Genomic DNA, 23442 nt, shown 5'->3' with positions numbered 1-23442 from the left:
TTTACAAGTGATACATCAAACATTAATCAAGCATATCATAAACATAAAAAGATATTGTCCAATGCATTTTGTTTTTAAAAATGTTATGCTAATGCAGAAAATACGTCTCAAACAGCAAGTGAAACTGTCAATGTTTATACAAACCATTACATTATCTCCTCATCACAATACTGTATTATATGTAGTATATTTTTTATAATTAAGCCTTGGGTAGAATAAGAAAATTAGTATATAATAAAAAGATTATTGCACCTGTATGGGAAAATATGAACTTGTTTTCTCTGATGAATACTACACTCCCAAAATGTCATGCACTACTAATCTAAAAAAAACGTGCTCATATTTTCTCATGCAAATGCAGTGACCTATTATTATGTCACCTAATATGAACAGTCAAATATATATTCCAAGTTTTGGATAAGTCCACCTCTGTTTCTTTCCAAACAACATTCTCAGTACATTGCAAATAACAAAATACATGTATGATGAAATTTAGATAGATGAAAATGTAAGTAATGCCTGCTGATGGCAAAAGTTTAATACCAATTTAATTCAGTTTTGTAAAGTGAAATTTATGTTTTAGTTCCATCTTATAACCAGGTTTCAGTGTAATCATCATAAATGCAAAATGCCCTCTTGTACGATGATGTCCACAAGAGTTCCTGTGAGAACCTATTTTAGTGCCATGTTTTACAACAAAAAGCAGTGATGTAATACACAAGATGGTAGTTGAAACCTCTTGGACATAGTTGCTAACAATCATTCAGAGGTTGTATATCTTGAAAATAAAGTTAACTTATAGAAAACAGCAAACAACTTCATTAGAAAAAGGCTCTTTATTGACAACTATCCCAACATGATCATAAAACAAGTATTCTGCTATTAAATAACCTTGTTACCCACCCCCACCCCATCTGGTGGTTTTCTCAATGTCCAGAGGGCTAGGGATCCACTTGGGCTTTTTTTTAGGTCCCTCAGTAACTCATATTTTCATTCATAGTGCAGTCTATATTTTTGGACCCTGCTTTGTGCGAGTTACTGAGGACAAGGTATACATGGACAATCAAAGGTGTACCCAATATCAAACTTTTAAAAAAATATTGTCTGAGCCTAACCATTCAGGCTCTTTGTGTCTGTGCCTGCCAGTTTTGCTGCATTGAAGAAGTAGGAAGATACCTGAAAACATTTTGAAGGAGCCAATATGTTGCAGCATCACTCTGGTTCTGTAGCATATTCAATTAGAACATTGCTTGTCTTTTTCTGCAGTGCAATGGAAAGGGGTGACATGTTCTGATTCAGAGGATGTTCAGAGTTCCAGAAAAAAAATTAATAAATGGAGTACTTTTTTTCTTGGTTTTGAATGTTTTTAAACAAAAAATATTTGATGGTGTATTTTATGAACACTTGTTTCAAGAGACTGATTCCTAGTCAGGAGAAGGTTAATGATGTCTTTTACAATGCAGCAAACAGATTAGTGACCAAAATTAGATCAGGGTATATTGGAGAGTCTTTTTAAAGTTATTAAGTACTTTCATTTCAAATGGTACAGAACATCTAGAAGCTGTACCAATTACATAAATAGTGTATATTGATTAAACACACCATCATATATGGAATGTGCTTACAGCATGAGCAATATCCTGGAAGCTTTGGTCGAATTCTGTGTAAAACTCACAAATATACTGCTTGAATAGGACTATGAATATCATCCACCAACTTTAACATAACTCAATTCACAACACAGCCATAAAGTGGGTAAATGATTTCGTAAAAATTATGTAAATTGATAAGGGTTGACATCTGACATATTCAGCAGTATTTAGTTTACCCTTAGGCTCATTGCAAGTACTAGGATTTTCTCTCTGCCATTATTCATTATGAAGGTATTCTATCAATTACTGATAACAAACCCAAAAGCAGACTTTCATTACATTCTAACAAGTCAGTTTCAAAATATCTAACATGTGATTCTACTGTCATTTTGGATATAAATACCAGTTTACATACACCATTAAACAGATGAAGTCTACCACTTTTAAAAATTAAACAATTACAAAAACCAGTCAACCAATCAACTGTTCCACCAGTGCAACTACTGGTGCAATGATGCATCCTGAGCAAGTTCTAATCAAATTAATCATTATTACACAATGGCGTACATGTGTACACAACAAGGTGCAAAGTGATTACCTGAATGTTTTAATTTGGACAGTTTAAGGCCAAAGGTGGGATATTTACTGAGATGCTAAAAGCAATAATAGGATCAAAAGTGATCCTCCATGACTTGCGAGTCTTTGATAACAAAAAATCAGTCGACCTTTGGCACAACTGTGACAAAAAGGTGACTCAAGAAACAAACGAGTTTGGCAAAAGCACTTGCATAAACATTTTAATATTTTGTCTTTAATAATTACTGTTTTTCAATAGGTAACAAAAGGAATTATTAAGAAGGGGTTACATTTATTCGACCAATGCATGTAAAAATGTAGAATCATGCACTTTATCCCAATGCTAACTTAAAAGAAAAAGAACAAAAACAACCACAGAAAAATATTATAACAAGGTCAACAATGCTTGGAAATCAAAGTCTAAGACAGTGTAGGTAAATAACATAGGTCCTGAGATTGAACTGTGTGTTTCATGTAAAGTGGTTCCAGTGGCCTAGTGGTTAAAGCCTCCGCCTCTGATGCGAGAGGTCGTGGGTTCGATCCCCTGCCAAGTCATACCAAAGACTTATAAAAATGCTACTAACAGCTGCCTCGTGTTGCACTCAGCATTAGGAGCTTAGTGCTACGACTGTTCGGTCTGGTGTCAGGATATTGACTGGGTGGGACATCATGCTACATGTCTGCGGTATGATGCCCCTGTGCTAGACATCACTATAAACTGCCACACTGCAGACATTGTAGCGATATGACTGAAAAATTGTTAAAGCTATGTTTAAAAAAATCCAAACCAAATCATATAAAGTGGAATTTTAAGATAGTATATGGGGCAAATTAAGACATTACCAGACATATGCAGACACCATTTCAAAGCTGAAATCTGGACCAAAAAACTGCTGAGAGGCTATTGTGAAACTTTATAGGTACAATGAATGTCCTCGGCGGACCAAAGGTAGTAAGTTGTGCAGGAACTAAAACAAAAGCAATGAACTAGGAGATATACAACTCTTCCTATTTCACCTCTAATTCACAATGCTCATTAATTAATTATTAGTCAAACATTGTCTTCAGAATCAGATTCATGTTCTAACTTGATCTTTCATTATTATAATATGTAGAGAATACATCTTATGCAAAGAACTTGGTTTGTTTTCAGATGGCTAAAAAATGTGTGAAATTTTTGTTGACAATAAATCCTACTGAATCAGAAGCCAATCTAATAATCACAAGTTTTAAATCTACTGATCTGATGTCCTGGTTCTATCGCATGTATAATCTCATCAGTAACAAACCTCATGCAACAGACTCTTATTAAAGTTAGTAATACTTGATAACCTAAGAACGAATTCACATTTGTACTTCTCAGATGAGATTAACTGATTTAAGTTTCCAATAAATGGTAAAAGAAATCCCTCTGGTTTGAAATATTTAATCTAATCCAAAGTGGTATTATATTAAACTTTGTTGCTATCCAAGCACATCCTTTTTAATTTTTTTCAAGAAACTTCTGCTCTTGTGCCCATTGATCATATCTCTGGAATTGTCTTTAGGTCTGATTTTTCTTCATTATTTCATCATATAGTTTGTTGTTATTGTTTCCCATGTCGCTTCTATCACTCCATTCAGGTAGAGGCTTGCCATGCAGTTAGAAGCTTGATCACAGACCCCGCCTTCAGATGTGGCATCTTACTGTACAATACTGGCAAGGTGGGGAGACCTGTTGACAAAAACAAACAGAATCTGCTCATTATTTTATGCTGCCAAAACATGCTTCTAACCATCAAATATGGCACCCACAATAACAGAATTTAATCTCTCTAGCCATCCAACCATTTATATCCATCAATCAATCAATTTACCCAGGTCACGCATTTATCAAACCACAGCCATCCAACCATTTATACCCATCAATCAATGAAGTCACCCAGGTCATGCATTCATCAAACCATAGGAAACTGAAAATCTCTATATAAAATACCACTTCCACTCTGCAACGTGCAATCTTGAGCTCAATAATCTTTCCGTCACTTAAATTATTACACAGACTGAGTGGTATTTTAACAACTATAATAAAATTAATAATAATAACAATAATAATAATAATCTTAGTGTAACATATACACAAAATAGCATTCCACCTATTATGACATCACTTGTAACAAAGTATAACTTGTTAGGAAGTGTTTTCTGCAGTCCCATCATTCAACAATAATTCCTTTTATAATTTGTTCCCCTCTGCATTACAAATGATATCCACATCTGTGACTGACAGTTCATGTGAGCATCTCAAAATGCAGCTAAAAGTCCCATGTTTGTGCACAAATGATTTTGTTGTTGTTGTTGTTGTTGGGTTTAACGCCATTTTTCAGCACACGATAGGCTATGCATGGTGGCCAGTATTAATGGTGGAGGAAGAACCCTGGAAAACCTTGGGAAGAACCGCCGACCCAGGAGAAGCTACTGGCAAGCTTTCTCACATACCCACATTAGCCGAATCCTAGACTCGAACCCACGCAGACTGAGGTGAGATGGCAGTGATCCGTAACCGAGAGCGCTTTAGACCACTCGGCCACTCGGGGCCCCCACAAATGATTTTAACACCTTTGATAATGACACACAGAGCAAAAACACTCATTTGATACATGATGAAAAAGACTGGACTGGTTATATATAATCCACTACAGTGGTCCTCAGGAAGACCTCATTCTTGATAAAGGTCTGAGCATTTATTGAAGTCGACATGTGCTGTTGGTAATTAAACATCATCTACATCTAGTTTTCTTGAAACTATTTCAAACTTCTACTCACCGGTAATGTCTACTGATGATAAGATTTCTCATATAAGTAATAATATCTATATGTCAATTAAAGAAAAAAACACTTATCCACTAAAAGAACATCACCTGTCATGATTTAAGTTCATCTATAAGGATGCAACTCTCAAGAAATCAAAAGGGAGGCAACTACATTATGACCATAAGCAGCCAAACATGAAGGCCATCACTCATAGTGGCACTAGAGACTTTGCATGCAAACAGGTGATCCAGCAAATGAATGGTGTTATGCTGCATATTGATGCCAATGGTTTTGAAATAATTTGCGCATGAACATATCAGGTAATTTTGTATATATTTTGAGATGATAACATGAAATCTAATTAAGCTACAGATTCGGATATAATTTTCCTTGTTAGGCTGAACAATCTATAATTTGTCTTTTTTGTTTAATGTTTTCCATTCTGTATATTTATTATTCTCTCTCTCTCTCTATATATATATATGCACATGCACAACATATATGTTATATTGTTTCATTTAGTCTATGTAAATGAAATGGCTTCTTGTGAATTATTGGACATTGCAAAGTGCTGTAAAGATCCCATGGGGATCTAATCCTGTTTTACAACTGAAATCACCACAATAACTTGCCATCTTAGTGCTTGCAGTTCAACTAAAACTTACTGTTTTTCTCTGAAGAATAAAGGAATACCAACCCTAAGAAAAATGTAAATTCCTGAAACTTTTGAAAAACTGATCAACCATAACTAGAAAATGAGTTTCTTAGAAAGAAATTTCTCATGGTAGCATTGCTGCAAGAGGAAACAGAAAAAAATGAAATAAAACTGATACCTTCACTTTTCCTAAAAATATAAATGGATAATAATTCTAACCAATGTTGACCAAATGTGTGTTATGTCCATAATTACTGATGCAGATATCATCAAATAAATGATGGTTATAGCATCGCAACCCTTTGATAGAAACCAGACTGATATGTAAACATGTCTACAATTCTTCTCTCTCTCACTCATAAGTAAATAACAAGGGTGAATAGGAAGCAACAATTGATGACAATGGATTCTGAAGCAGAAAGATACCAGTAAATTCTATGACTTGTGAATACAGACAAAGATTATTTTTGGTGAGCTTTTCAAGGCCATATTGCCATAACATGATGTGTCATGCTAAAAACACAATTTTTTTTCTCCTAAACCAGACATGATCATATTTGGAAAACCATGATATTCAGTAACCTTCGAAAAAAAAAGAAGAAAAAAGACCACTTTAATATATGCCTTTAACATGCACATATGTAAACGGTAAACAATCCTGCTCAGAGCTCATCTAAAACTATTCTTGGTGCAGTTTATACAGCAAATTGTCATAAAATTAGGTCAGGTATAAACACCCACCATTTCACTTATTACTTATCTGGCTGACAATAACTAGGTGATGTGTTAAGTCCTTTGAATACTGATGTGTGGAAAGCCCATTATGTTAATTTGTAAAGTCAAATTCACCTAAATTGTTTTAAGTTACAGGTAAATCAGAGAGATGTTAGATATGTTCTGAAGAACAAAGGTTATTACGCAAAACTGCCATGAATGAGAAGTTTAATCTGTCTGTATTAGAGATTACTGCTAAGTTTGTGAACAGCAGCAACCTTTCTTTGAAGTTGGAAATAAGCCATTAGGGAAGCGAGCAGAGCCAAGGAAAAATAAATTTTAATGAAGTTTTACTTTTGAGAAGTGGTGCAGCAACGAGAGTATTTAATTCTTTGCTGTTGTTGTTGTGTTGTTGTGGGGTTTAACGCCATTTTTCAGCACGATAGGCTATACATGGCGGCCAGTATTAATGGTGGAGGAAGAACCCGGAAAACCCCGGAAAGAACCACCGACCCACGAGAAGCTACTGGCAAGCTTTCTCACATGCCCACATTGGCTGAATCTTAGACTCGAACCGCCGCAGACAGAGGTGAGATGGCAGTGATCCATAACGAAGAGCGCTTTAGACCACTCGGCCACTCGGGGCCCCAATTTTTTGCATATACCACCAACAACATATTGACAAGAGTCCTACTGGATTGTATGATGTCCGTTAAAATAAGAGCACCATCGATATGTAACATATTCTACATGCTGAACAGTCAAATTATTTATCTTCAATATTATTTGTTATATTAATCTCATTAAAATGCTATTAACTGACCCATGCTTTCTAGATAATTTTAGAACAGAGTGACTGAAAGGCAATAATAAGCACATGCTTTCTAGATGATTTTAGAATAGATTGACTGAAAGGCACATGTTTTCTAGATGATTTTAGAATAGAGTGACTGAAAGGCAATAATAAGCACATGCTTTCTAGAAGATTTTAGAACAGAGTGACTGAAAGGCAATAATAAGCACATGCTTTCTAGATGATTTTAGAATAGAGTGACTGAAAGGCAATAATAAGCACATGCTTTCTAGATGATTTTAGAACAGAGTGACTGAAAGGCAATAATAAGCACATGCTTCATTTCCACAGATGATTTGTGTTTCTAGAGCGTTAATACAAGAGGAGTTTATTACTGCCGCATTACTTGTAAGCCCCCATTAAACTCGACAATATGTTGCTTCCCATTACCCCAGTGAAATGGCCTGTCTCAATGTGATATATATTCATTTTTCTATAGACAAAAGCATACTGTGAGGTCAAAATGCATCAGATAAAGTTCTGACAATGCTAACATTATGGTTGTCATGAACAACTCAGTTCTGACCAGGATTAGCTCACAAAATCAAGCAGGAAAGTTCTGAAAAAGAGTACTATCCTGTCTCTAATGAGTGCAAAGATGACACTAATAAAACTTTCATTACCTTCAAACCCCCATTGAACTACTGAAAGCAGCAAAGACTGCATCTAATTAAGAGTATATTTGCCACCAGATGGATTTTGAAGACAGAAACTTGGTGTAGGTTTTTATTTAATGTGGTTGTGATTATGACAGTATTTGCATAATATGTATATGGTGATATCTGAAATATGTTATTTTTGGTATTAAATGCATTGAACATGACAGACAAGCAACTGTTTTTTTTATTCGGATCTGAATTTAAATTCATTTTCTATAGACTTATGTGAAAAGATAGCTTGTTCTCAATCAGACCTTTTTGGGTCATGCACATAACCCCTTGGGACTTAAAAACAGACTTTTTGTGTCTCAAAAAAAAATGCAACACTATCTGGGAATATGGAAGTATGAATGGCATGTTAATTTTGCAGGGAGTTTTCCTGTCTATAACACTTAAACACTCTTTTTAAAAAAATGTTTATGATAAATTGCAAAAGTTCAAATCCATGGTAATTGAAAACTATGCAAGTTGATTCAATCTGCTCATTATGAGTGTCTTCAGTCTTTGATGATAATCACACTGTTCAATTATCTTTACATTTCAAATGTGCAAGGCACAATGATATTTCCTTCTTGTTAATAAATGCACAATGTTGTTTACATACTCAGCTTTCAGAAGAAAATATTTTTGGACAAGAAATAATGATATTGTTATGTGTATCATTCAGGTTGGTATGTATGTTAATCACTATAGTGACTTCACACAGTTCATACTAAGTATGTTGATAACTATACATGTAGTGACTTCATAGGGTTCATACTAAGTATCTCTATATTAAATTCATAGAATCCAAGTGTTTGTTTACTACTTGAAATAAAGAATTCAACTCATTACATCATGTATATAAGATCTGACTAAAAGTTTAATAGTTACTTCAGAACCTTTTAAATGTAAAAAGAAACTGATCATTAAATGATTAAACTTAGTAACCAGTGAACGTAATGATGTATATTTTTTGCATTTAGTGTGTGTGTGTGTGTGTGAAATTGATTTCCATTCATCCTAACCTTTGAGTGTTTAGCCTCAGCTGAGAAAACTGAAATTTCTAAAGATGTGAAATTTATATGGGAAATTGCATTGTGGCCATGACACATATATGTCACTACTGAATTGTATGCAATCTCTAACTTCTGACTAGATTCTTAAATTGTTATCATGAACTACGCTGGGATGGTTCAATATTATGCTTCTTTGAAGCTATTTTTCACGGAATTATTATAAATTCACTGTTACTAAGGCAATGAGATTGTAGCTATTTATGGTATTCAGTAGTCCATCTCTTATTTGTGTGTGTACCAATGCATGGTTATCTGCAGAAAATTAAATATTTAATATACTGTACATAAATAATCACTGTATTTTCACCATTTCTCCTTAATGTGCATCAATTTATGTTTAGTAACTGCTGTATTGATGTCCATGGCTTTGTCCACCCCAGTCCAAAATTGATGCCCATGGCTATGTCCACCCCAGTCCAAAATTGATGCCCATGGCTATGTCCACACCAGTCCAAAATTGATGCCCATGGCTTTGTCCTCCCCAGTCCACAATTGATGCCCATGGCTATGTCCACCCCAGTCCAAAATTGATGCCCATTGCTTTGTCCACCCCAGTCCACAATTGATGCCCATGGCTATGTCCACCCCAGTCCAAAATTGATGCCCATGGCTTTCTCCACCCCAGTCCAAAATTGATGCCCATGGCTTTCTCCACCCCAGTCCAAAATTGATGCCCATGGCTATGTCCACCCTAGTTCAAAACATGCTTGATGATAAACCAAGACAATAAACTGATAATGTTTTTCTTTAGTTAACCAACTTGTTATGATATTGTATAATACATTACGTAACATGGCTGTATTATGTGGACCCTGATCATTGTGTTATAGCAGGATTTCCCTGTACACTGGTTATTATTCACTGTGTACCTGTATCACTCTGTATTTGTTCAACCATTGAAAATGAGAAGACCCAGTTATATAAATATTTATACAGTACTTCAAGCTAAAAGAACATTTCTGATTGCAAATATCTGATTTGCATTTAATTAAAATTTTATAACTGGAAAGAAGAAATGAGTAATGCTCACAATGCAAACAAAATTTGTTTGATGTAATGTGGGGACAGAAAAAGGTCTCCTCTCCATTTACACGATTTAAATAAAATGAAATTAATTTAAGGGAGTGATCAACATGTGATTGTTTCTGGTCAAATATACCCATTATAGCCATAAATCACACAGGTGTTTAATGATGACGGCATCCACAGTGCATGATTATTTAAATTCCATTGAGACAATTACTCAGAATTGATTAATGGGATTTAAATAATCTGCTGAAACAATCTAATATCCAAAGTTTAATAATTGCCTTTTTTCCATGCAAAAAGCTTGCCAAGTAATAAACATTCTGCATTTCACAACAGAAACTATACATTTAAAAACAAGAAATAGGTCCATACAACATGGATGACCAATCCAATATTTTGTTTATAGTCCATGGAGTCCTTAAAAGCTAGTCGTCTTGTACAAAATTTTGACAGATGTGACAGCATGGGATGGAACTGCAGAGATGGACTTGCATATTACTATATGCTCCATCCACGGATAATGTGGGGGAGTAAAAATTGGGATGGGCCAGATTGACAATGCAACACTCTATTCTCCAACCTTAGATACAGTGAGGGCATAACCAAATACAATTAGGTCTTTAATATAAACATTAATATACCTATTAACTTGAGTCTTTGTCCACTCTTAAGTTTCAAAACAAATAACAAGTCACCAATGTAGCTATGGATTCATGAAGTTTCAAAACAAATGCCCACTGACCACTGCTAGGAACAATATGTCAACATACCAGTTTTAGTTACAAAATAACTTGAAAATCCATTAATTAAAAGTAGATGTAAGCCTCCAAAATAATTTATAAGATATAAAAGGAAAAAAATATAAGCCTCCAGCATAACTAATTGATTATGAAAGAAAAAATGAACAACCTGAGAAAGAAGAGTTCACAATGAGTCAACATTAAAGCTGCATTCCTTCCCAAAACTGACTGTAATGACTATTATGAACAAGTTCTGGTCTTACCTCCAAAATCCATCCAGATTGTCCAATTTGGCTTATTTCATTTTGGAAACCCCTTCTATTATGGTCTTCTAAGTGTATTACTTACACTCAGTGATGTGGGGTTTCTGATAACTAGACTACCTTTGCCATAAATTACAAACACATGTATTCAGATGCCTGTAATGGCTGATTGAGTCTACCACACTTCTATAGGTAGACCATGTTTTAGGTATAGCATAAATCATCATGAAAGTATCATTTGGATAGAGACAGCTCTCTACATTTTCCTCTGGCACCCCTCCAGTTAATTATGAGCCAGCTGCATACTAGCTAGTGACCTTGTTGTCAATTTTCTGACATCATATTACCAGTACACTGTACATAAAAATGTATGGAATGGGAAACCGCCAACCATTTATAAATGACAAATTATCTACCCGATTATGTCATGCCATTAACCTTTTCTTAACTGTATTTTGTGAAGGAATGGAGTTTGGGATTTTTTAATGATGTAATCTTTAATGCACTGTGAAAAGACTATTAGAATGCATTGACCCTAAATTCATCTCCCTGAGTCACAGTAAGGTTTGCTGGAATTGTTAAATATTGAGTCAAATTTAGCCTTTCCCACACTTTGTCACTCTGCCAATGCACAATAATTTTGCTATGAAAGTGTCTAAATATGAAGACAGCTATACATCAATCAATCCCAACAGCAATGAATTCATTATTCAAACTTCAATATTGATTAAATCCACACTCTACCTGTATTTTTATCTCCTGAGATTTTATTAGGGCTGAAATGCTCTTATTTAATTCAGAAAAGCAAACAGAGATTGTATTACACAAATTGTTTTCTCTTGCAAAAAAAACCCACTAAGCAAATCTTTCAAGCCAGAATGCAATAAACCCCCACTATGCATATCTTTAAAGCCAGAATGCAATAAACCCCCACTAAGCATATCTTTAAAGCCAGAATGCAATAAACCCCCACTAAGCATATCTTTAAAGCCTGAATGCAATAAACCCCAACTATGCATATCTTTAAAGCCAGAATGCAATAAACCCCAACTAAGCATATCTTTAAAGCCAGAATGCAATCAACGATTACAAAGCTTGCTCAGTGAAGCTTTCAGCTGCTGCCAGAAGCCACTGTAAACATTAATCATAATACAGAAAATAACTTTTGGATATTTTGTAATCCTGACATTTTTTTATGACTTAATTTTTAATCAATAATCAGTAGAAAGTATGAGGAGATGTGGCGAGGCTGTATACCTGTATATCTATTCAACCCTGCTGCTGGCAACAGTACAACAGGTGACTAAAAATGACAAATACTGCAAAATATGTTTTGTTTGTCATTTTACTGAATTTTTGTGTAGGCTGTTGTGGTTCCCATGGCTCTCTTTTACAGTCAAAAAGTACCATCATGGCCAGCCATTAAAATTCACATTATGTCTCTAACAATTTCTCTACAGGGTTTTTAACTTGCATTTTCTTCTAAAGATAATTTATTTTAATAAAGCCTTTGCAACATCTGCATATAGGGTAATTGAAGTGACAAGTTTACTTTTGATTAATACTGTCTGTATTTATTTTCATCTTCCTTTTTTGACAGATCTGTACCATAAGTTGCAGCTGACTGGACAGGCCATCAATCCTGATCTGTAGGAGTTGAGGCTGTACATGTCATGTAATAAAGTGGTCACTTGTGGGATGGAAGCCTAACTATTCCCATGTAACTTAATGAACTGACAGTATCACAATCAAAATGAGATTATGCTGCCAATTTAATTGCATCTGCCAAATGTCTCTAGGATGCAATGTGGTTTATAGTTGTAATTGTAAAGTATTGATGTTATTTTTCAGTTGCAGCATTATGATTCTTAAGGCTGCCTGAGGGTGATCCGTTCATAATTTTCATGCAACAATTATAACAATTCTAAACTATTAATTGCAATTACAAACATTTTAGGTACAACATGCAGCACTGTTACTATGAGCAGCAAAATCTACATTTTGTGCAAAGTATAAGACACAAAGACTTATATTATCCAATGCAATTTGTGCAGCAAAATCTGTCCAAGATACATATGCATAAAATGTGTACAAGACTGAGATGTGTACAAGACAGGAAGTGCACAAGACAGAGATGTGTACAATTCAGGGATGTGTACAAGACAGGGATGTGTACAAGACAGGTGTGTACAAGACAGAGGTATGTACAAGACAGGGTTGTGTGCAAGACAGGGATGTGCATAAAATGGGTGTGTACAAGACAGAGGTGTGTACAAGGCAGGGTTATGTATAAGACAGGGAAGTGTACAAGACAAAGATGTGTATGTCAAGGATGTGTACAAGATAGGGATGTGTACAAGACAGGGATGTGTACAAGTCAGGACTGTGTACAAGGCAGGGATGTATACAAGATAGGTATGTACATGACAAAGATGTGTAGAAGACAGATGTATACAAGTCTGGGATGTGTACAAGACAGATGTGTACAAGTCAGGGACATGTACAAGACAGGATTGTGTACAAGACAGGGATGCATACATGAAAGGTGTGTGTACATCAAGGATGTGTACAAGATGGGGGTATTACAAGACAGGGTTATGTATAAAACAGTTGTGTACAAGACAGGGATGGATGTGCACAAGACGGGTATGTAAAAGACATGGATATGTACAAGACAGGTATGTACAAAACAGGGTTATGTACAAAATGGTTGTGTACAAGACAGGGATGTGTAAAAGACAGAGATGTGTATAAGAGATAACCATTCACTGTAAATTTTGCTGCAAAAGACTGTACCAAGAAATAGATTTATGAAGGCTATAAACAAAATATATATGAAACATAAAGACTTACCATCCACTGTAATTTGTGCTAAGTCACTTGGTGGTGGAATGTGTACAAGACAGGGGTATGTACAAGACAGTTGTATACAATTCAGGATTGTGTACAAGACAGGGATGTGTACAAGTCAGGGACATGTACAAGACAGGATTGTGTACAAGACAGGGATGCATACAAGATAGGTGTGTATACAACAAGGATGTGTACAAGACGGGGGTATTACAAGACAGGGTTATGTACAAAACGGTTGTGTACAAGACAGGGATGTGCATAAGACGGGTATGTAAAAGACAGGGTTGTGTAAAAGACAGGGATGTGTACACTACAGGGGTATGTACAAGACAGTTGTGTATAAAACAGGGTTGTGTACAAAATGGTTGTGTACAAGACAGGGTTTTGTTCAAGACAGAGATGTGTAAAAGACAGAGATGTGTATAAGAGATAACCATTCACTGTAAATTCTGCTGCAAAAGACTGTACCAAGAAATAGATGTATGAAAGCTATAAACAAAATATATATGAAACATAAAGACTTACCATCCACTGTAATTTGTGCTAAGTCACTTGGTGGTGGAATATCAAACCACATTAAATAGGCAGGCAAGTTGGAGGTGTCATGGCCCCTTAATATCTCCCCTCTGAGGTATTTCACCAGTAGATTTTGGTTTTCTGCAATGAATACAACTTTTCTGTTAGGATGATGGTATTTGACTGGCCTTTCAGTGCTGAAAGGTAAATGACCTCTTCTGGTCATCAAGAAGGATGGGTACTTTATATCTGATCAGCTTGCCAGTACAATTGCAGAAAGAAAATTGACCTCTTTTGTCAAGTCAGGTTAAAGACTAATAGAATTTATGTTGGGGCTTGGACCGAGACAAAGACATCCCAGTCAAAGGATTATACAGCATCGTGTGAGATAATGTAAACCCATGACTGGGATTTCTGTGTCTTGGTATAAAACACTGATACAGATTATTTCTTGCACCTAATTCTTTCAAAGTAAATTAAAATACCCCTTCATTTTTGCAACAAAGTTAGCTGATTCAACGTATGTAGTATTAATAAGCAACTATTATTGCCTCTCACTTTATACAAAGGTCATCAGGTCTTGTACTCATTTATGAAAATATGAATAATTATCAAAGTAGAATCTAGCCATATATGTCACTCTTAGAAAAGTTTTAAAAAATCAAGATTTTTTTTTTATTGTTTTGTGCTGGAAGTAATGGACAATGAGCGGCTTGAACCAACATGCTATTGTTTACATAAATACCGCCCATTAATATGAATATGTTAACAAGGGCATTGGGGTGACCTGTCAACCCTAAGAACGCAACTTCTACACATGAGAATATAGAAACATAAAGTCATTACTGTATTATCATATTTAATTGATGGATGTTATATGAAATTGATAGTAAATAACATGTTTTATATGGTTAAATTTAAACGTTCATCTTTTCTAATTTGGAAAATGTTCTATGGTAGGCAATTGTATGATACTGTGTAGAACAAAAGGCATAAAGGGTACAGTTCTAACAAATGAATAATTTCTGTCCTGATAATATGGCAATTGGTTGCTATCACTAGTGCTATGACATGCTTCATGGAAATCTTTTTGTAGAATAGCATGTGGACTGATGAAGAACTACTCTGGCTGGTAAGTGCAATTTTAATTTGTAAGTGAATCATTATGTTTGATTCAAATGTGACAGATTGTGGGTGTTTGACAAAGTTTGAAGAAACCAGTTTGACACATTTCTGATTTTTGCCTGCTTTGCAATAGCTCTTGAGAGAGTTTGGATTTTTGTAGCCAGTGGTGTGTATTGCCTGTGTGTCTGGATCTCTATCAAATAGCTCAACTTCTGCACATGTGTCTCAAAATGATTTGTATGGTGTGTTATCAAAAATGGAGAGACCTTAAGTTACTTTACGGGAGAATTTCTTTTTGTTATATATATATATATTGTTCCGTTGTTGTTGGATTTTATAACAACTCCATCAAGCACAGCAGAAGGCAACAAGGGTTTCTTCTTTTTAAAAGTAGTTCCCAATGCATGGACACCATGAACAAGACAGCCAGATTAAGACAACCGGACCGCAATAATAACAGTGAGGTTAGCAAAACAGGTAGTTTACTCTGATGCATGAGTGAGAATACATGATATCCGACCATTTAAGAACTGCTTTGTGACATTAGTTTGACAATCTTGCATCAGTTGTAATGCAAATATTTTAAGCTATATTCAATTTTGACCCCTTACTCCATGCTACCTATTTTTCTCTTAATTTATTCTATTGTGGCAGAAAGAAGTCACATACAATGTTATTTAGGTAAAAACCTGATGCAAATCTTACAATTAAAACTCTCTAAAGATCAAACAAGAAAGGTAATCCATAAAACCGTTAGCATCTATTTCTTTTCTTTATTTTTTGTACATTAAAAAAATCTGCTTTGTAAGCAATGCACTATTCAGAAGATTTTAATCCATGATGACAACAAAAATCTCAAAATATTAATGGGTACACGCATGGCAAATTTTGAGAATTACAATTTTAATTATGTGATTTTGTTTCTCCAAGGATTTCAACATTTTCTGAACCTCTCCTGGACGTTTTTACTGCTGCCACTGTCCTTCCTCTCTGTGTGTGGCCAATTGTAAAACAGCACATGCTGGACAGTGCAGGACACTAAATTTTACATGGCAGTGAAACCAGCCAGGAGAATTTTAGTAACCAATATACACGACTGTACTGAATATTATAAACCTTGGGGCAAAGTTTAGTTTTGTAGGGTTTAGCATGTGATAGGCTATACATCGTCAACAGTATATTTTTTTGAGGAAGAATGTGGGAAGACCTAGAGAAGAATACCAACCAATGAGAAGCAATTGGCAAGCTGACACTCATACCCAGGATTGTCGAGCTGAGATTCAAACTCATGTGGACTGAGGATGTTGTTGTTGTTGTTATTGTTGTTGTTGTTGTTGGGTTTAACGCCATTTTTTCAGCACAAAATAGGCTATGCATGGTGGCCAGTATTAATGGTGGAGGAAGAACCCGAGAAAACCCCAGGAAGAACCACCGACCCAGGAGAAGCTATTGGCAAGCTTTCTCACATACCCACAATGGTCGAATCCTAGACTCGAACCCACGCAGACAGAGGTGAGATGGCAGTGATCTGTAACGGAGAGTGCTTTAGACCACTCGGCCACTCACAGCCCCATGGACTGAGGTTAGATATGTGTGAGTAACTGCTGAGTCACCTGGGGCCCCAACCTTGGCCAAAGCAGTTCAGAAGTTGACACTTGATATTTAACAGTACAAGTTTTTTTCCTAAACTGTCCAGCAAACCAGATACGTTACTGGAAAAAAAATATGAAAATGCCAGGCATGTCCTCTTTCCTGTAGCTTTAACCAGTTTTTATTTTTTCATTTTATCTGTACTAGAACTGGAGTAAATAAGTACTCTGATTCAGACCCAAATTGTGGGCCAAAAAAATTGTGGCAACAGAGATCCATAAATGCTGAGTGCATTATGTTCTGAACTGCAGGAACACACCGCTATTTGTTGATTAACTCAACACTGTTTCATTTTCATGTCATCAAATAATTTAAGCCATTTTACATTATGAGTCATCTGTGATTCATTTTTACATCATTTCTCATGCACATGCCTGGCCAGCCACAAGAGATGCACACTGCTCTATAAAGCATCTCCCTCGCTGCTAAGGAATGGTATCATAGTAGTTTTTTTCTTATTCTGTTTTCATAGCATTCAGACTGAAATCTATTACTTAATACACACACGACTGTAATGTCTTAAAATATTGTTATACCATCCAATTGCTTTACAAATGTGATAAACTGTTTTTTTTTGTTTATGTACTCTATGTTTTCAACTGCAATTAAGTATAAAAAACTTGGCTGTATTTTTGTTAAACCTTTTTGATACTTTTTTGTTAAAGTGCATGCAGTCCCATACTAATACAATAATTACTATGAGAATAATTTCTTCACTATACATACATTAATTACTATGGGATAATTGTTTCACTATACATACATTAAATTACTACAGAATAATTGCCTCACTATACATTAATTACTAGGGGAATAACTGCTTCACTATACATAAATTACTAAGGAATAATTGCTTCACTTTACATACATTAATCACTATGGGAATAATTGCCTCATTCACTATACATTAATTACTATGGGAATAATTGCTTCACTATACATACATTAATTATTATGGGATAATTGTTTCACTATACATACATTAATTACTACAAAATAATTGCTTCACTTTACATACATTAATTACTATGGGAATAATTGCCTTACTATACATTAATTACTATGGGGATAACTGCTTCACTATACATACATTAATTACTACAGAATAATTGCTTTACTTTATATACATTAATTACTATGGGAATAATTGCCTCACTATACATTAATTACTATGGGAATAATTGCTTCACTTTACATACATTAATTACTATGGGAATAATTGCCTCACTATACATTAATCACTACAGCAATAATTGCTTCACAATACATACTTTCACAATACATTGTACGCTTGATGCATGCATCTCCAAGTGAGGTATAGATGAATATAATGCAACAGACTTAAAACTAGATGTGTTTTTATGTAAACTTGGGCTGGGGAAAAAAGACATGCCTAAAACAAGAATCTAATATAACAGTATTGTACATTCAAACTTATATCTATTTATCAAATATATGATAAAAATCTATTCAATGGAAACCTTTTTTTTCCTGAAATCCAAATTCACAGTGCATTTGGAAGGCCCTCATTTCTCAACCACTAAAAACTAGAGTGTCTTATTTTCGTAAACACATCAATACTGATCTAATTCTGATATAGGCCAATGAAAGCTCTTTTGGTCAATCTTAACTCATAAAACATGACTAATTCCATCTGCTGCTCTGCTTCCATAATTTTGCTTACTTAATTCTCAAAAAGTCTTGATACTGTTGGGTATTTCCTTTGGATTTCCTCACTGGAAAATTCCACTCGTGTATAACAGCCTTAAAGCGTAATGCTCAACAGAGCTGATAACCACAAGCTGTCTTTATTTTGCTTCCAGCTGCACGAGTGGTAATGTTAATTAAGTAGAGGTTATGTTAACAATAAGAGCAACCTGCCTTAATCGATCACACTACTAGGATTCTACACATAATTTGTCCTTGCAGTCTGTCAGCCACATGTATTTAATGGTCTACATGATGCTGTGAGTACATATCTACTAGCAATCCTTATGAATAATTCTTGAAGAAAGAATGATTTTCAACAGATAACGGACTTCATTTTCATGGGTACATCATGCAAATAAGCAGTCCAAAAATGACAGCTGTCTCCTGTCTCATGACTTCCAAAAATGACAGCTGTCTCCTGTCTCATAACTTCCAAAAATGACAGCTATCTCCAGTCTCGTTACTTCCAAAAATGACAGCTGTCTCCTGTCTCATGACTGAACAGGCTGTATTAGAAAGCTTCAATTGCTACTCTTCACACAAAAACAATTTGTTTAGAAAAATGTTTCCATGATAATACTTACCTAATCATAATAGTTTACCAGTATGACCACTACCTCAAAAATCGAGCCCTCCCAAGTTAAATTTTATCTATGAAAAAAAAAGAAGCTTCAAGCAGTCTACCCGAATAAATTGGAGTCAGACAAGAGTTATCTCTCTTTTGATACAAAAACCCTCAACAAATCCTGTCCATACTTGAGTACAACTTGAGCAGATAGCACATTCTGCCAGTAGGATGCAACTGTGGGGAGGAAGGAAGCGTGAATTCATATTATGATCAGGTAAACGTTATTGAAGAAATATTTTACTAAAACAAATTGGCATTACCCGAATATAATACCTTAAGAGAATGGGTAAGAGGTGGAGGGAATTACACTCCCCTAACTCTGGAGAAGGCCCATCTCTGGACAACTAAGGTATTTGAGGCAGTTTCAAGTCTTGAGATATAGCTAGGCTAGAGTAAGGGTTCCATCTGCCTCAACTCAGATGACCAAGAAAACATTTTTACCAACATATCTTGTAGAAGTTGCAGAGCCACATCACTGAGAAGCTACTGAATGACCTGACAAGGTGGCCTGTAATGTGATCCCAACAGGACACTGCACTGGTCCAACCAGGTCAAGGTAGCCTGTAATGTGATCCCACCGGGACATTGCACTGGTCCAACCAGGTCAAGGTAGCCTGTAATGTGATCCCACCAAGTCACTGCACTGCTCCAACCAGGTCAAGGTAGCCTGTAATGTGATCCCACCGGGACATTGCACTGGTCCAACCAGGTCAAGGTAGCCTGTAATGTGATCCCACCGGGTCATTGCACTGGTCCAACCAGGTCAAGGTAGCCTGTAACGTGATCCCACCAGGACATTGCACTGGTCCAACCAGGTCAAGGTAGCCTGTAATGTGATCCCACCAGGTCACTGCACTGGTCCAACCAGGTCAAGGTATCCTGTAATGAGATCCCACCAGGTCATTACACTGGTCCCACCAGGTCAAGGTAGCCTGTAATGTGATCCCACCAGATCATTGCATTGGTCCCACCAGGTCGTGGATGAAAGATCTGCGGTAAAGCTAGATCAAGTCTTCTCTACATCTCACAGCTTGTATAATATCCATTTCGGACATCGACACTATACTGCAATGCTGCTGGTGACCGGCCATGAGATGAAATGAGCAATAATTTCACTGATTCTCTGTATGCAGAGCGAATAACCCATCTTATCCAGGATGACAGAACCTAAGCTGAAATACTGACCATACCCACTTTCAAAGGTAACAATAGGTTTCTCTCTTCACACTGACTAGGTTCATTTTAGGTACCACTTCAAAAGACCTAACCATGTCTTGTTGATGGCTGTGAGATAAAGGGTCCAACATGGAAAGGGGTTTTACCACTAAAGATTGAATGCCCATAAGCAGGAGAGTATTCTAGTAATGAAAGTAAGACTGTCATGAGTAAAACTGAACCGGACAGAACTGTATTTTGCTGATCATGTCTACTGCCTGCTGTAGCTACGATGTCTATGAAGTAGGTCTTATATAAAAGATGAATCAACAATGCTCAAAACAGTGGCTCAGATGGTGCCTTATGTCAGAACCCATGGTTGACTCCCTTTTAGATATGGGCCAAAGGCTTCAATCATGAAGGTCAGAAAAGTCTGGTTGGCTCTATATCCCTCCCTTACAACAAGATTGAGACTGCGGAGCAGTAAACTTTGATCGTGATGGGTGCTAACTTCTTCATGCTAAAAACACTGTAGCAGAAAGTTATTAATATGAAGGATGATCTAGTTTCTTGTGAGAAACTCCTCTACTTCATCTAACACACTTTCAAAGTACTGGGTCTTCTTGCCCAAGCGGTTTTCCCCATAGCTTATTCTGAGAAATGTTTGTCCCTGAGGGCATGTTTAATATGATCAAGAAATGGAGGTTCAACAGATCTGGGTCTGAATTCCTGCTGTTGAGGTGATGAATGGCCATAATTTCCTCGAGATTCCCCCTACCCGATTTAACAAGCTGTTTACCCATGAATTTTCCCACTTGAGGGGAGAAATTAGGGCAAGGTGAAACTCTGATTCCCTCACTTTTTGCAAGACCTTTGTTATCAATTGTTGGAAAATAAGTGTAGGTGACAACCTTGTCACAGATAGATCCACCAGTGGTAGATCCCAGCTGGTACAGATTCAAATAAATACCAAGGGGTGAAGCAACCTTTTGGTTTGGACTAGCTGATTCCTTTGGGATGAGTCCACTATTTGCTAATACATTTTGCCTGATTATAATGTGACAGACTTGAACATGGATTTTCTCCTGATGACACTATCTCTCTTCTGACACAATGTACCAACTATAGCATTAGGTAAACGAGTACTAAATGCTACATTATTTTGCAAGCCATATGAGAGATTTACCGTATATAATCGTGTATAAGCCCAGCTGCATATAAGCCGACCCCCAAACTGAACAGGTATAAAGACTATAATGCTTTGAAAATTATGCTAATACCGTAAAAGCTGAGTTTTAGTTTGCTTTGATGTAGGCAACCTTACAACATACCTGTCAACTTTCACGCCAGGAGGGAAAAAAACCTCCTGATTTTTGGGGTTGCTCCACGCCTACCTCCTGATTTCATAATATCTTCCAATTTTTGTAGAGAACTCCTGATTGTTACATTATGTCTTCGATTTTCATGCCTTCTAAACAAGAAAAGTCCTACATGTTCTGTTGTAACACCTGTGAATTATTGGTGTGATGAAATAATTATTTTAGTATAAAGCATTTGCTTCTTCACAAAATATAATGTTCTTCCTCCACCATTAATACTGGCTGCCATATATAGCCTATCACGTGCTGAAAAATTGCGTTAAACCATACAAATACTACTACTACAAAATAGAATATTAAGTTTAAACATTATTCACGTAAATTAATGATTATTTTTACCTCTACAATAATAAAAAAATAAAAAAATAAACCAGAACAAAAAGATAAACCACAACAATAAAATCGTCCACAATTAATTTCAAGAATGATCAATACGAATGCTGTAACTCCAAATGCTATAGTTCCATTCCCACGAAAGAAACTTACACGAGTGAACACCTGGCATTTTTATACCGTATACACCAGGGGTGGGCAAACTACGGCCCGCGGGCCACATGCAACCCGCCAAGGGTTTTCATGCAGCCTAGGAACAAGTCATCATTCGCACTGACTCGGTTTATGTTACTCTGTTTATCAAATAAATGTGCTTCTTTTGAAGTGTAAGTTTTCAAATATTAACAACATATTAACCATGGAAAATTAATTATGATGTTATTTAGAAAAACCTTTCGTTTTTGCTATTTCAAATATTGATTATTTTACTTAATGAACTATGCGGCCCGCGACAAGGTGTAAATATTTGTATGTGGCACTTGCACTGTTAAGTTTGCCAACCTCTGCTATACACCAATGTTAAACTCGTACATTTACCAGTCAAAATTCCCTCTTATCACCAGCCAGTTTCAGGGTTTAAATGATTAAGTGGCCTGTACTGCTGTCACAAAACAAAAGACAAATTCGCCGACTATCAACACAGGAAGACACCGATACATCAAGCTTTCCATTGTGTGGAAAGTTATGTTTGTTCAGCTAAAACACAAAACTAAAATTGATTGATGTTGATCTTAGTTGATCTCTATGAGAATTTTAGCCTTTATTATTACCACTCTTCGTGAACATGTCAATTATGATGGTTAGCTGCCTTGTACAAATAAACGTGCGTACCTTTTTAAAAATAATACCTCAATCTGTCTGATCACTTATATCATTGAAAATGAGTAACTCGTGAACGCATGATTCAATGTAAATAAAACAGCTATTAAGGACTAGCTGAAATGTTATCTGGAAGAATGCAATTTGGTCAAAATAATGAATAAAGCAAAATCTGCATCTATGTTTGGGAATAAGTAAGGATTTAAGTGACGCTATACATGCTTTGAACTGTGCAAGTACTGTACATTATAGTTCAGCATGGTCTCCCTGGTAAACTCAATCGGCCTGTGAATTATGAAGTCTGTAGTTACCTTTATTTAACTTCGTGTTGGAGAAATCAGA

General features: G+C 35.8%; 1 protein-coding gene across 2 annotated transcripts in view; it reads right to left on the bottom strand.

Annotated features, from left to right (window-relative positions):
• Positions 1–821: 821 nt before the first annotated feature.
• LOC149804381 (anaphase-promoting complex subunit 1-like) overlaps positions 822–23442 on the bottom strand; it is a 253928-nt gene continuing 231307 nt past the window's right edge. For both annotated transcript variants that reach the window (XM_089939582.1, XM_089939590.1), the window contains 2 exons: positions 14311–14442; positions 822–3882 (listed from right to left, as the gene is read on the bottom strand). In XM_089939582.1, coding sequence (XP_089795708.1) covers positions 3788–3882; positions 14311–14442 — 227 coding nt within the window. In that variant the 3' untranslated portion in view covers positions 822–3787. The remainder of the gene's footprint in view (positions 3883–14310; positions 14443–23442) is intronic.

Source organism: Sinohyriopsis cumingii, chromosome 2 (genome assembly GCF_028554795.1).
Source record: "Sinohyriopsis cumingii isolate HCF-2022 chromosome 2, ASM2855479v2, whole genome shotgun sequence".
Taxonomy (NCBI): domain Eukaryota; kingdom Metazoa; phylum Mollusca; class Bivalvia; order Unionida; family Unionidae; genus Sinohyriopsis; species Sinohyriopsis cumingii.
This window is presented reverse-complemented; position numbering and strand designations above follow the sequence as displayed.